This window comes from Podarcis liolepis (assembly GCF_965112155.1).
Source record: "Podarcis liolepis genome assembly, chromosome: 3".
Classification (NCBI taxonomy): domain Eukaryota; kingdom Metazoa; phylum Chordata; class Lepidosauria; order Squamata; family Lacertidae; genus Podarcis; species Podarcis liolepis.
The window spans coordinates 67085276-67099715 of NC_139557.1; the positions used below are offsets into that span (position 1 = coordinate 67085276).

General features: G+C 43.2%; 1 protein-coding gene and 1 long non-coding RNA gene across 13 annotated transcripts in view; one reads left to right on the plus strand and one right to left on the minus strand.

Moving 5' to 3' along the window:
• Positions 1-14440, minus strand: part of LOC310703746 (uncharacterized protein) — a 151962-nt gene that overhangs the window by 116078 nt on the left and 21444 nt on the right. The window contains exon 4 of one of the 12 annotated variants that reach the window (XR_014524341.1): positions 4251-4561. The exons of 10 other annotated variants lie outside the window; for them this stretch is intronic. Coding sequence is in view for 1 of the 2 variants with exons in the window: in XM_083496298.1 (XP_083352424.1) it covers positions 13180-13206 (27 nt within the window). In the remaining variant the exon portion in view is untranslated. Of the gene's footprint in view, positions 1-4250; positions 4562-12338; positions 13207-14440 lie in introns of those variants that run through there. One more of the 12 variants, XM_083496298.1, reaches the window with a different exon arrangement.
• Positions 319-6567, plus strand: LOC310703765. The gene is made up of 3 exons (XR_014524361.1): positions 319-734; positions 4551-4698; positions 5176-6567. It is a non-coding gene; the product is annotated as an uncharacterized lncRNA (long non-coding RNA).

A 14440-nucleotide genomic window follows, 5' to 3' on the forward strand; every position in this document is an offset into this window, starting at 1 on the left:
TTTTCGTCTTGCGAAGCACGGTGTCGGAAAAGTTTTGGAAAAGCTTCAAAAATCACCAAAGTCTTCAAAAACCTCAAAAAAGGCTACCACACCGCGTGCTATGAGTTGCTCCTCGAAGTCAAGTCGCAACTGTATTAACGGTTTTAAGAAAAAGGAAACAAACTTGCAAGACGTTTCCGTCTTGCGAAGCAAGCCCATAGGGAAAATCGTCTTGCGAAGCAACTCAAAAAACCAAAAACCCTTTCGTTTTGCGAGTTTTCCGTCTTGCGAGGCATTCGTCTTGCGAGGTACCACTGTATTGTGTTTCTTTTGCAATGGTGGTATTTACAGGAGAAGTGACAAATTTGATTCAGAAGTGTCTGAATCAAAATTGTGACTCCTGATGTGTTGCTGGATGAAGACATTGACAAGTACTTCCTGACTTTGAGATCCTTGAGCGGCTTGCTTGCTCACTGGTTGCTGGTAGGGCTGAATAGCCACTCAGAATGAAAGGAGGCCCACAAAATGAATAGGCTCATTCTAAAGCCAGTGTAGCCAGATGCCCTTTTGGACCCTCAAATCTGAAATGCATGGAATGTGCTTAAATGTCTTTATGTACAAATGCAACTGGGACAACTTCTTGCGGTCCTACAATTCCCTACTGGAATGCTCCTTCACCAGAAATATATTGATGTGATTTTTAATTCTGCAGCCCGAGGGGAAGAGGGAAATCATAGCTCTTTTTATGTTTCTGGGTGAGTAGTTCCAAGAGAATTTTTTAAATTATCAGTAGCTTTAAGCGCCACATGACTGGTTCTTGCAATGGAATGTCTGATTCGGCAAAGAAAGTTTGCTTGCCCATTTCAGAAATCTGTTCTCGATTTGCATTGCTTCATTCAAGTTTAACATAGCTGTTACGTTTAATGCCGCTCGTGGCAATTTAATACTCGACTATATGAACCATTGGAACATGCTAAAGCAGAAAAATATGCTCAGGCTTAACCATATAAATGAGTTAAATTCTTTATAAAAAAAATATAAAGAATGCAGCAGTAAAGCAGAATATGAACACCCTTACAATTTATAAACACACAGATCTATAAGGCCATGAGTGGAATGCGGGGGGCGGGGAGAAATCAAATGAGGAAGAGCTAAGAGAAGGAAGCTATTTTGGGTAAAAAAAGACAATAAATAAAACAAGCTACAGGATATCTATTAGCTGAAAATTGAGATTGGCTACTGGTTTAAACTGAGAAGCCAGATCAAAAATTTGACTATTAGAACAACATAATTTTTGGAGTTCTTCCCCCTGAAACACACTGGCAGTTAAGAACTGGAATGTGATGAATGGAGAATCTGAGGAATATATTTCGGATGCTTTGTTTGATTTCTGTTGAACTAACTGTAGCCAATTGGAGCAGGAAGGAGTCTCTTCCCATATAAACTTTCATCATTCTCTGGAACATCAATGAGGATTGATAGCTGCATGTTCAACTAGAGAGGCTGCTCAAAGAACTGTGGATATTACTAATATTGTCTAGTATTATTGCTGGCATCTGTCTCGAGAAACAATGGAGTGTGCCTTTGGGGGTGAAGCCAAACTCTGTGTTACAGCATTGAAGTGACCTCCCGGGAACACAGGCCTAGGCAGTGTACAGGGAGGTCCTGGGCAGGCCAGAAGCAAAGATTGTCTGCAAGAATATCAAGGGTGACTTTGTCAAAAGCCTTATTTTCAAAAGCCTTGTTTCAGAACAAAGGAGCCAGACTGCCAATGGGGATTATCAAGCTGCAAACCCAGCACAAATGTTGCCTGAAGATTACCAAAGCGATGTCTTTCCTTCTCCCAACACCTTCCAAGGTTACCAATACATACAAGATTTGTTTTCTATCTTTTAAATTTAGTATGTTTTAAAGTTTATCAACTAAGTTTGTTCTTTTAGTGGCTTTGTCTGGGATAATCATCTGGCTGGCTTTCCATTTACTGAAGCATTCACTTCCCTTTGTCCAAGCAAGCTAACAGCACTTGGATATTGAAATCAAAAATTAAAGCTAAATGATTAATTGGCTGCTTGTTCACTGCAGCCAGGTTGACATTGCCCAAACACTGGAGAGACTTATAATGTGTACCATTGGACTACAGGTGTGATATTTAGCCCTCATGGAAATATGACTCAAAATGATATTTCTTCATGGTATTTTTTAAAAAAAATATTTTGTCTTTGCACTCACTTATTTTTTATGTTAGCAATAAGGGTCACAGTAAGAATCCACCGTCCTATTATGCTAAAATGCATGGCACTGTATTTTTATTTACACACAGAGAGAGAACTTTATTGTGGTCCATAAACCCAAAATACACAGTACATTTTTTTTTTTTTTACATTGACACTGTTGTTTTAATTGTATTTTTGTATTATTCCCTTGTATTCATGGATGCATATTTATACTTACCTTCACACTGATTGGAAGCCACTTTTTGTCCTTCCCAAAAGAGGCTCCTGGGAGGCTGGAGGGACATTGCTGGAACAACTCTTGGGTTGGGGGAACTGGCTAAAATGTTTTAAAATGTTTTAAACAGTTCTAATTTGGTTCCTTTGTTTTGTTTTTGTCAGGTTGATGTTGGTTAAATGTTTAGTTGGGGTTGATGGTTATAACTGCAAACTATTTGTTGTTGTTGTTGTTGTTGTTGTTATTGGTTTCTATTGATTTATTGGTTTATTTGTTGCTTGTACGGGATATTTTGATTTTTAATGTTTGATGCTTTGTTGTGTTTTTATATATGTTGTAAGCCGCCCAGAGTGGCTGGGGAAACCCAGCAAGATGGGCGAGATATAAAATTTAAAAATATTATTTATTATTACTGAAATCTAGATACACTATGTCCACAGCAGTCTTCACAATGCTTTGCCTTTGAACTTCACAAGGACCATTTGACAAGCCACTTCTGAAGAAAAGAGGAGTGAATAAAGTGCCTCTTTGGTTTGATTTGACAAAGCAATTCAGTTTGCCTGAAAAGAAACCTCAGTCTATTAGGAAATAGAGTATCAGCTGATGAGACTGCCCTTTACACATGGTTTGTGGATTGCAATTTGAAGCAAAGCGTTTTCCCATTGTGTCCCTATGATTGTCAGCAATTTGAGAATTCACAGAAACCTCTCCATCTAAAGCAGTTATGAAAACACGCATCCTGACAACCTTCACAATGGCTATACAGGTAAATAGCAGAGAGCCCTGCAGCTCTCTGGAGAAATTTCTGTATGGACATAAACAATATTATTTGTTCAGATAATTGAGGGACGTTTGAATGAAAGAGCGCTGCTTTTAGTGTCAAACAACTTTCTCCTTTGGAAAATGGGCTTTACAGTCTGGTGTATTTCAAAAGCCCATTTGGCCAAAGGTAAGCGTGGAACAAAAAAGACTGACATTTCTACTCCATGACACTTCTTTGTTTTTATAAAGTGTGCATCTGTATGTGTACATAAAGTACTGTATATGTAGAAAAGTAGGTAGATAGATATCTACAAGTATACTCATGATCTTAACAAACTACTGAAGTAGAAGTCTGTACTAGAGAGGCTTGTTACTCCTCAAGTTCAAAGTAGTTTGCTTTATGATGCAGATGTTCTCAAAAGTTCATCCATATTTGCAAAGTGAAGCCAAACCCACACAGAGTGTCTCTCAGCAAGTTAACTGAAGTCTGCTGCTCAACAGCCAGTTTATATTTCTGTTTGTGTTTTAAGAAAACATCTTAAAATAACACAAAATTAGTTTTGAGCATTCCACTTATTCTTGGGACACTCGGGGTGACAGAACTGCCAGCCAGCCCCAGGATGAGGCTAGACCCACAATGTGTTTCTCTGAATGTTAAGTATGCTGTGTTCTGTGGGCCCACAAAAGCCAAAAGACACATGCTGTTCCTCTTCAAAGGCAAAGCAGGAAGGATCCCACTGTATTGTTCAAGGGCCCTGGGAACCATCTTCTCTGTTCGAGCAGAAAGACTTTATGAAATAAATGCATCTGGAATGATGACTCCACTTTGTCATTTTTCCAGTCTAAAAGAGTTTCTGGAGCATACAGAAGAGGATACGGGGTAAACAGCTTTTAAGATTCCTATACTACAAGGATTGCAAAAGTAACTTGAACAGTAAAACCAAAAGGAATTTGAATAAGGACAAACAGCAAGATCCAAATTTATAGGCATAACTTGTTTCTATTTTATTAGGAAAAGTGGTAAAACTAAGACTGAAGCGTTTTATTTTCTAAAAATAAGACATGCTAGAGTTTCTTAAATATGCAAATACATTAATTTCCTTCCCTATAATTCCACTGATCTGTTTAAAGTATGTGGGTTCATACATAGTGTTCCCCTGCATACAGAAGCTTATTGAAGGATAAGTCCCAGGCATGCAAAGAAATGGTGGTACAGAGCTATTTTTTCTTCCATTGTAGTGAATCGAGAAATCTGTGAGTGGTTGAGCATCAGTGTGTTGTAGTGCATGTGTTGCTCTAGATTGTCCTGATCATCAACTTCTACCATTTGTACGGTAATTTGTTTTTTCCTCTTCTGTCAGTGCACAGGAACCTATAAAAAGAATGCATGGGAAGAGACAATCCAGACATAGTCTGAGCTATCTGTGGAGTTTGGGACAGATAGAGACTCAAAGTTCTACCTTATTTTCAGTTTTTAGCAACCTCAATGAATTGGTGATATTTTAGGAGGTACGTGGATGAAATGAAACAGTATTTGCATATTAAAATAAAAGTAATCAGTGCCACCCTTACTTAAGCCTCTTAAAGGAGGCTGTTCATTTGTTTTTTAAAAAACCTCGACACATTTAAGCTTTACAGATTTGAAGGTTTTCATTATCTCTTGAGGAATTGAAATAGTCTTTTGTCTCAGATTATCAGTATTCCCACTGTGTCATAAATTCACTAACTTTACGCCAAAATATAGCAGATTTGAACAACTATGTTTTAGGAATAGATGGCTACAACAACCATAAAAGAGGCAGTTTGGGGATTGGCTGGTTTTTACTCTAATGGGGTAGCAAAAGTATTCACTCTGCCATTTGTTACAATAAAAGTTCTAGCAAACAGGGGCAGGGGAAAAAACAATAATTTTATAGGCCTCATGCTTAATGATGCAGAGCATAAAATGAACCTGTTGGGCTTGACACCGCTCCTTTCATTTGACAGATTCCACTTGGATATGGGCAAAAGAAAACCTAGCAAAATACTCATTCCTAAATGGTATGGGCAGTTGCTTAATTTCCTGTCTGTCATACACAGGAAGAAAATTTATGTATTCTGTCTGGCCTGTCTTTCCCTCTTGGGAATCGCAAGTTGAATGTGAATAAATGTTGCTACCTGGCAAAGGTATGCTTACTCAGTTCTGGTATATGTTGATCAGCTTCCTGCTCTATTTGGCTCAGGACCTTTGACGGCATGGCTATGATCTTGTCTTTGAGATGGGGTACTTCTAGGAATTTCTGTCTTTCTGTACCTGCTGGCTTCATAAATTACCCTGCAATGGCTCATTCCAGCCAGAAGCAGCCTGTCCTGTTTTGCTGCCTGAAGCAAAATGGGAAGACGCTGCCCTGTGTACACACACCCCTCTTGCTACCCAACATTGAGACTGGTGTACATTGTAGAGCAATGTCTCTTGCTTTTCTTGGCTTATGACAGTTGCACTGTCTTTGGCCCTGCAAATGGCTGGTCTGCCCTCCAGCCTCAGAGATCGCCATGACTAGACTGGCTGCTCTGGCAGATAGCTGCTAACTGATTGGAACCAACACTGAGCTTGCTTCCTCCTGCAATAAGTTTGAGACGTGCTGTGAGAGAACTTGGCTCTTGAGGTTGGCTACCACAGAGACAGTCTCCCAGAATGACCCAGCCTGACCGCACCATCCCTATCACCCCTATGTGACACAGTAAGAGCAATCTGGCACAGAACATCCTGGCTGGATCAAATGTCTTTGAGGCTAGCCGAATGGGGCTGAAGCAAGATGTGCCTTTGTGCTCGTGGATCCCATGTTAGTGACCTGAGCTTAACAGGCAGGAATTATTTGTAGCACATCCTCCTTTCGTCTCTGTCCCTAGCTCCTTGCCCAGTGCCATGGATGCCTGCTGCACTGGGAGAGCTTTCACTCGTCCTAGCCATCAGTCTCACCGGACATTATGACCCTACATTAACATGAAGAGTTATCTCCATCTCCACCACCTAGATGATGGCTGAGTGCCTGGTTGATCAAGGCTATATCGCATGTAGCCCAGCAACTGCTGAGAAATTGCTGGTGGTTGTCAGAGCAGCTGTGTGGAGGGCTCTTTTCTGTGCAGGTATTGGGCATTGATTCCCAGCCCTGCAGGCATTGGAACTAGCCTCAACTCCTTTGCTCTCTGTCTGAGCCCACCATAAAGGATGCTGCTGCTGTCCCACACATAGGCAAGGAGAGAACAGCTACCTGTGCATATATGTGAGAGACCAGAGGTCTCCCACTTAGGACAAAAACCTGATGGTGGTAGTGCTGCTACTGTGTGCTAATATTCCGAGCTAAATATATACAGCTAAACTCTGGCAGTACTAAAGGCCATATAGTAGCAAAAGACCACAAACTGCTGTCAAAGAACATATTTGGGAAGTAGTGTGATGGAAAATATCTATCCTTTGCCACAAAGAGAAAAATTAGACCAAACATAGTTCTCTGGAGTAGTTCCTCCTGAATTAAGTCACTGTTTTATTCGTAAGATGTCTGAGAGATACCAGCTGGAATAGCAATTTAATCCATGTTATCCAGTTCTGTATTGTATTTTAATTAATGCTATCCAGTAGTCCATTCTAGTGAAACTAGATTGCAGTAGCTAAAATCTATTGACTAGTTAAGGAAAATTGCTTTATGCATAACTATCTTGCACACAAATTCCACTTCCTTTGGTTTTTCCTTTTTAAAAGAAAGAAAGACAAAGAACGAAAGAAAGAGAAAGAATAAGCAATTCACCATCAAGCTTTTTCCATATTTTCTGAGAAGTCACATTGGGAAGAAGTTTGATAGTGAAGGAAAATTGCAGAGTCTGGAGAAAGAGAGAGAGAGAGAGAGAGAGAGAGAGAGAGAGAGAGAGAGAGAGAGAAAGAGAGTGCGTGCAGCAGGGGGAGGAGGAGGCGGAGGCAGAAACAGAAGACATAAACCAGGACCCTGCCCTGAGACACACAAAAAAGGTGAAGAGGGCAAGAGATTCTAGGTGGAAAAAATCTTTAAATTTAAAAAGGATTCCCCTCTCTGAGGAGGCTGGTCTGAGTACACAATGAATCAATACTGTACAGTGGTACCTCGGGTTAAGAACTTAATTCGTTCTGGAGGTCTGTTCTTAACCTGAAACTGTTCTTAACTGAAGCACCACTTTAGCTAATGGGGCCTCCCGCTGCCACCGCACTGCGACCGCACCATTTCTGTTCTCATCCTGAAGCAAAGTTCTTAACCCGAGGTAATATTTCTGGCTTAGAGGAGTCTGTAACCTGAAGCGTCTGTAACCCGAGGTACCACTGTATGTGTTGCCTCAGAGCAAGGATGGGGAAGCTGTGCTCAGATGTGACTGTATTGGTCATGCTGGCTGAGGCTGATGGGAGTTGAAGTCCAACAACACCTGGATGGCTGCAGATTCCCCATTCTGCTCTGCCTTAGAGCATCTATTAATTGATGCTTTAATGTATATGTTGTTACAACACACCACACATTTAAGGCACATGGCTTTCTCCTCAAAGAATCCTGAGAACAGTAGCTTAAGGGTGCTGGGAACTGTAGCGCTGAGGGGTAAACTACAGTTCCTCTCTACAATACCATCTCATTTTGTAATGTTATAATCGGGTCACTATGATGTCATGCCATGATGTCCATGAAGGCTTCCCACGGTGCGTAAACTCTGAGCTTTTATTTTTTTAAAAAAACCAAGGGTGCAGGTACTGTCTAAGAAAGCTATTTCTGTGGATTGAGAATTGTGCATATTTTTCCTGGTACTGAATAATGCCCCCTGTTTGTTATGAGAAAGCAACAGCATCAGTTTGTGTGTGTGTGTGTGTGTGTGAGAGAGAGAGAGAGAGAGAGAGAGAGAGAGAGAGAGCGCCAGCAGGACATAGCTGACTTCCCATGGTAAGCATAAAGGTGTTGTAGATGGTTGTCTCTCTAATTTTGTGTTACGCCAGGCTCCCCATGGCAGCCATTTTAAGATTGGTACCTCGCAGCACTCACTCAAAATTTGAAATGTGCTCACTAGTTCAAAAAGGTTGGGATCCCTAGCTATAGATACTGTAGTAAAGTTAGTGTTTGTTTAGAAGCTATTCCTTGGTCAAGCAACGAGAGTGAGGCCTTGTGGGTAGCCAACAAGCCACAAGGACCATGGGAAATAAGTTCTGTCCCTTTAACCCCAGACTAACAGGCACCTAGGGTGTGAAAGGTTTATTATGGGAAAGGAAACCCCTGCTTTAATGGAAGGTTTGACACCTGGGTCCGAAGTTATGTGCATTCCCTCAGTGATGTTATCTGGCCTTGATTGCCTGGGAATGTGCATCTGCATAGGCTCCACGGAAGGGAGGAAATCCCTTTGATTTAGGCCCTGGGTTCTTAATTGGCCCAGCTTCCAGAAGTTAGATTGAGCTGTTCGACAGTGGAATTTGCTGCCAAGGAGTGTGGTGGAGTCTCCTTCTTTGGAGGTCTTTAAGCAGAGGCTTGACAACCATATGTCAGGAGTGCTCTGATGGTGTTTCCTGCTTGGCAGGGGGTTGGACTCGATGGCCCTTGTGGTCTCTTCCAACTCTATGATTCTATGATTCTATGATTAGCCCGCAAGCCGGTCATTGGAGAATTTAAAAATAATCTGGAGTAATGATTGGTTTTGGGGGTTCCAATGCCACTGTGAGGCATTTGCGAGCTTTTTTGCGGAGAAGGTCCTGATGCTCCGCCATGACCTCCCTGCCAATTTGGATACAATAAAGGAACTGGAGGCCCCTCGACTGTCCTCGGGTCCAGTATTGGACCACTTTGACCGGATATCTCCAGCCGATGTGGACAGATTCCTCCAAGCTGGAAAGCCCACCACCTGTCCTCTTGACCCGTGCCCGTCATGGCTGATTAGAGCGTGTCCAGACGAGGTGCGGGGGCCCCTGGGGGATATCATCAACTTGTCCCTTGGCACCGGGATATTCCCAGGGGAACTGAAGGAGGCGGTGGTGCGTCCGCTCTTAAAGAAAACATCATTAGATCCCTCAGATCTATCCAATTACCGCCCGGTCTCGAATCTTCCATTCCTGGGTAAGGTGATTGAGAGAGCAGTTGCTGAACAGCTTGGTAGGTTTCTGGATGAAACATCTGCTCTAGACCCATTCCAGTCCGGCTTCCGCGCTGGTCATGGGACCGAGACGGCTCTGGTCGCCCTAACAGATGATCTCCGCAGGCAGCTGGATCGAGGCGGGTCAGGGCTGCTGATTCTTCTAGATCTGTCAGCAGCCTTTGACATGGTCGATCACGAACTCCTGGACCACCGCCTTGCCGACGTGGGGATCCAGGGCACAGTCCTTCAATGGCTGCGCTCGTTTCTCTCTGGTCGGGGACAGAGGGTGGCGCTTGGGGGGGAATTGTCATCACGCCACTCCTTGGTGTGTGGAGTGCCTCAGGGTGCAATTCTCTCCCCGATGCTTTTTAACATCTTTATGCGCCCCCTCGCCCAGCTTGTCCGGAGTTTTGGGCTGGGTTGCCATCAGTATGCTGATGACACCCAACTCTATCTGTTGATGGATGGCCATCCTGACTCGGCCCCAGACACGCTGACCAGATGTCTGGAAGCGGTGGCTGGATGGTTACGTGGGAGCCGGTTGAAGTTAAATCCTTCGAAGACAGAGGTCCTCTGGCTGGGGCGGGACGATATGGGATCGAGGGGGCAACTCCCATCTCTTGCGGGGGTGCAATTAGTGCCAGCACCGTCCGTTAAGAGTTTGGGTGTAATCTTCGATACCTCCCTCTCTATGGAGTCGCAGATTACAGCTATAACAAAGGCGGCATTTTTTCATCTCCGCCAAGCTAAGCAGTTGGCCCCTTATCTCTCTCGTCCTGACCTAGCCACTGTGATCCATGCGACGGTCACCTCCAGACTGGATTATTGTAACTCGCTCTACGTGGGGCTGCCCTTGAGACTGACCCAGAAACTCCAGCGGGTGCAGAATGCCGCGGCGAGACTCCTTATGGGGTCTTCGCTGCGAGAGCACATTCATCCGGTATTATACCAGCTGCACTGGCTCCCGGTGGAGTACAGGATCAGGTTTAAGGTGCTGGTTTTAACCTTTAAAGCCCTATACGGCCTAGGACCCTCGTACATACGGGACCGCCTCTCCTGGTATGCCCCACAGAGAAACCTACGGTCTGCAAATAATAACATCCTCAAGGTCCCAGGCCTCAGAGAGGTTAGGCTGGCCTCAACTAGAGCCAGGGCCTTCTCGGCTGCGGCTCCAAACTGGTGGAATGCTCTGTCACAAGAGACTAGGGCCCTGCGGGACCTGACATCTTTCCGCAGGGCCTGCAAGACAGAGTTGTTCCGCCAGGCTTTTGGTCAGGGCGCAGCCTGACTCCCTCCTCTGGCAACCTGCACAGAATTTTGTTTAATCGGTTGCCATCAATTTGATTTTAACTAATTTTTATAATGAAATATTTTTAGAATGTGTTATTATTTGATTGTTTATTTGATTGTTGTTAGCCGCCCTGAGCCCGGCTTTGGCTGGGGAGGGCGGGATATAAATAAAAATTATTATTATTATTATTATAAAAGATCTTGGGAATGGCTAAGAAAGCGCGCTTTGCTATCCGCAAATCGCCCGGCTGCTGATGTTCCATCTAAGTAGCTGTCCTTACGTCCTTTGTGATGGAGAATTGCGAAAGCCTCTGAATGCGGAACTTTGAAAGGACTCTAACTATTCTCTCTTTGCTTTATTTGTGAGTATGTAAGTTAGTTAGATTTTACAATGTTCTTATTTTTTCTTGCCTGTAACTTACTAAAGAAGTGCCTGCTATTTTAGCATGTTTTCTTATGTTCTTTTAAAATAAATTTTAAAGAAAGAAACTGTTTTGGTTTGTGTGCCTTTCCGGGGGAAAAGCTAATTCCTAGCCTTACGCTTGGTTACGCTCTACCGTAGAATTTCTGTCTGCAAGTCTGTGGATACAGCTTGTGGAGGGGGGATAACCAGCAATAACGGGGCACAGCCTTCTCCCTGGGTTGTGGCTCTGGGTTCCCCGGGACAAAGGGAGTGGTGGCAGCCTTACCGGTGTTATTTTGTCCTGTTCTGTAAAAAGTAAACACGCCTGCCAACCCTGCTCAAGAAACCTGGTCTGGCCGGCGAGCAAAGACAGGTGAGGGAGGGGCGAGTGGCTGGGGGCGAAAGTTTACCACAGATACAACATGCTTGTATCGTACAAGAGGTTTAAAAGCATCCAATCACTTTCTACACTCCATATATAATATGTAAGCCCCACCTGTAACCCCATCACCTTTTTTTCTAAACTAAAAATTCCTAACACTTTAGCATATTATTATACAGGAAGGGAATCCTGCTCTCTGGTCATTTTGCTTGCTCTTCCTGGCATCTTTTCTAGATAGACGATATTCTTTTGGAGATGGGGCCACCAAAGCAGTTTGCTTACAATGTAAGTATGGCCAGATCATAGACCTGTATAATGGCAATACTTATACTCTGGCAATTTTATTACGTTCCTTATAATTGCTAGCATGGAATTTACCTTCTGCATCTTTTTCACACTGAGTTCACCAGTTAACTGAGGCGTCCATGTGATTGCAAGGTATTTTACATGGCTAGTCACTACCATTTCTGATTATGTTGTAAATATTCTAATAAGGAAGAAAGAAGCATGGCACGATGTCCAGGACAAGGTTCAGCAACATCTCACTCATCTAAGCCAATGCAGGGGGAGTTTGTACACATAGGCACACAAACACACCCGCTTAACAGGAGCACAGGATGTAGTTTAGCCTATCATACCCTCTGTGCATGGTTGGCAATAGCTGCTTGAACGAGAAACTGCCTAAATACCTTTCAAAAGCTTAGTAAGCTCTTAATTTCCAAGCTGCTTTTCCATTATGAGGATTAAGTAGTGATGAAGTCTCTGGCATGTGGTTGCTGAAAATTCTATGTACATCTGGAATTCCAAGTGTCAGTTAACCAAAATCCACTGGAAACCCAAATGAAAGTGACTGAAATTTCTGGTATTATGGCATTACAGCAGGGGACTCATAGGAGTAGTACACATGTATATGTATGTGCATATGTATATACAATTTTTAATTATGAATTTTGGGGGATCTTAGAGGCGTCACTAAAAAAAGTATCGGGGGCTACATGTGACCCACAGGCCATGGATCAACTATATCTAGTTTAGACTCTACAATGCAATATCCAGAATCGGAACTTTTAAGTATTCAAACTGAGTTCCAGGGGGCTTGGTAAGAATTAAACACATTTAAGTATTATGAGTTGCTACAATAATGATGACGATAATAACTGCTTTAGCCTTAAGAGTTGCTAATTTAAAACTGTGCATGCGTATCTGTTTCTAAAATGCTGGTATCCTGCCTTGAACCTTTTGGAAGAGGAGGGATATAAAGACTTTCTTTTTTTAAAAAAAATACATGATGGGGGGGAAATAATTAAGTTGCACTTGTGAACAATACATTAGTTCAAACATATGCTCTGTTGTCTACTCAGTGTAAGTAGAGCTGTCCTAAGGAAATGGAGCAAAGTGGAAGAGGGGTGCAGAAGGGAAAGGGGAAAGAAAATATTTCGAAAGCAAGGCTCAAGGCCTCTTTCCCAAGTTCCTGATGCTTGTGAGCTGTACCACCCATGAAGCTTATGCCCTGAGAAGAGGCGTGTCCTAGACTGTTTAGCTTGTAGGGTGCTTTCCCCAGGCACAGCACATTCCTTAGCTCAGCTCCCTCTTGCCTGTTTTGACTGAATGCCAGAGCTTTCTGATCTTATCTGCAGTTATCTGCTTTCCTCAAAACAAGGTTCAGAACCCTGCCATTATTTTACATGAAAGGGACTGCATTAATCTGATTGGCATCTTAGACAGAGTTTACTATTTATTTCTTTATTTCACACTGAGCCAGGGCTCTGTTCCCCACCCCCTTGGTTTTAGGATGCCCAAAGGAAGTTCAAATCTCTTTAGATTTCCCTTTGACCTAAAAAGAAAAGAAGTTATTCTTAGCAAGTAAACTCTGTCACTCTTGTCAGGGTTGTGAAGTACCCATAAGCAACAGATTAGAAACACTTTAGGGTTATCAAGACAAGATTCCCCTCCGTTCATTAGAGAACTCCAAACAAGGGGTGGTATTCAACTAAGTTTTACTCAGAGGAGACCCATCGAAATGAATGAGCATGGGTTAGATCTATTAAATTCCATTGGGTTTACTCTGAGTATCTGAAAGCCACCCAAGCTATGTAGCATATGTGGATGAATTCACACATGCAATCTGAGATTGATTTTTTGTGGTACTCCTCAAAATACAGGCAGGCCTGTACCTGGATACAGCGTTGCTTAAAATTGCATTGCTTAAAATTAACACATATAACTCATTCAGATGTGCATAGTGGGCAACAGCATGCAGAAGCCCACAACTGTGTGTGTAAACCCACCTATCTACTCACTTGGTATAACTACTTTAACATTTCACTGTGGAACGTACACTTGACCATAAGCTTGAATGTTTAGAAACACAATTGCAGTTTTGCAAGGGGAATAGGGGTCTCTGCACCATTAACAAAAGACAGTTCCCAGGATTCCTTGGGGGAAAGCCATGGCTGTTTAAAGTCTTCTAATAGTGCTTTGAATGTGTGGTGAAGATGAACCTGCACAAGAAGAAAGCTTGCAAAAGTGGATTCCTTTATCATGTGCATAATTTGTGCTCATGTAGGCTCTGGGCCACTGTTATGCTGAATGCCCATAGGTCCAACTGGGAGCAGAGATGTGGTCGAAGGGGAAAGGATTAATAACCCTCAGCATAGCTACGTCTCCACACCCCCTCCCCCAGTTTACTTGTCAATTGCACCAGCCATGCCTGGGCCTCAGTTTCTGGCTATCCCTCCCTGCTGTCTGGCACTGTGCAAGAGCCAGGTGTCCTTCAGAGAGAGGCGTTCTGGGCAGGGTGGCCTATGAGGCTGCCTGTGTTTAAATGTCTTGAATGGGTGTGTGGTTGTGTCGACCAGAGAGATAAGGGGCCTGGAGGTGCAAATTTGTCAGCTGCCTCATTTTGCTTCATGACAGAGCCAGCCCTGAGCCCTGCTACTCCATGTTGCTCTCTGCCCTAAATCTTCCCCTTGCCAAAGCAGCTTTTCCCCCCAAAAAGAGCTGTCAGATTTTGGTTACAAGCAAAAGGATGTAGCTTGCAGTTAAATGCTCACATGCTGAAGCACACG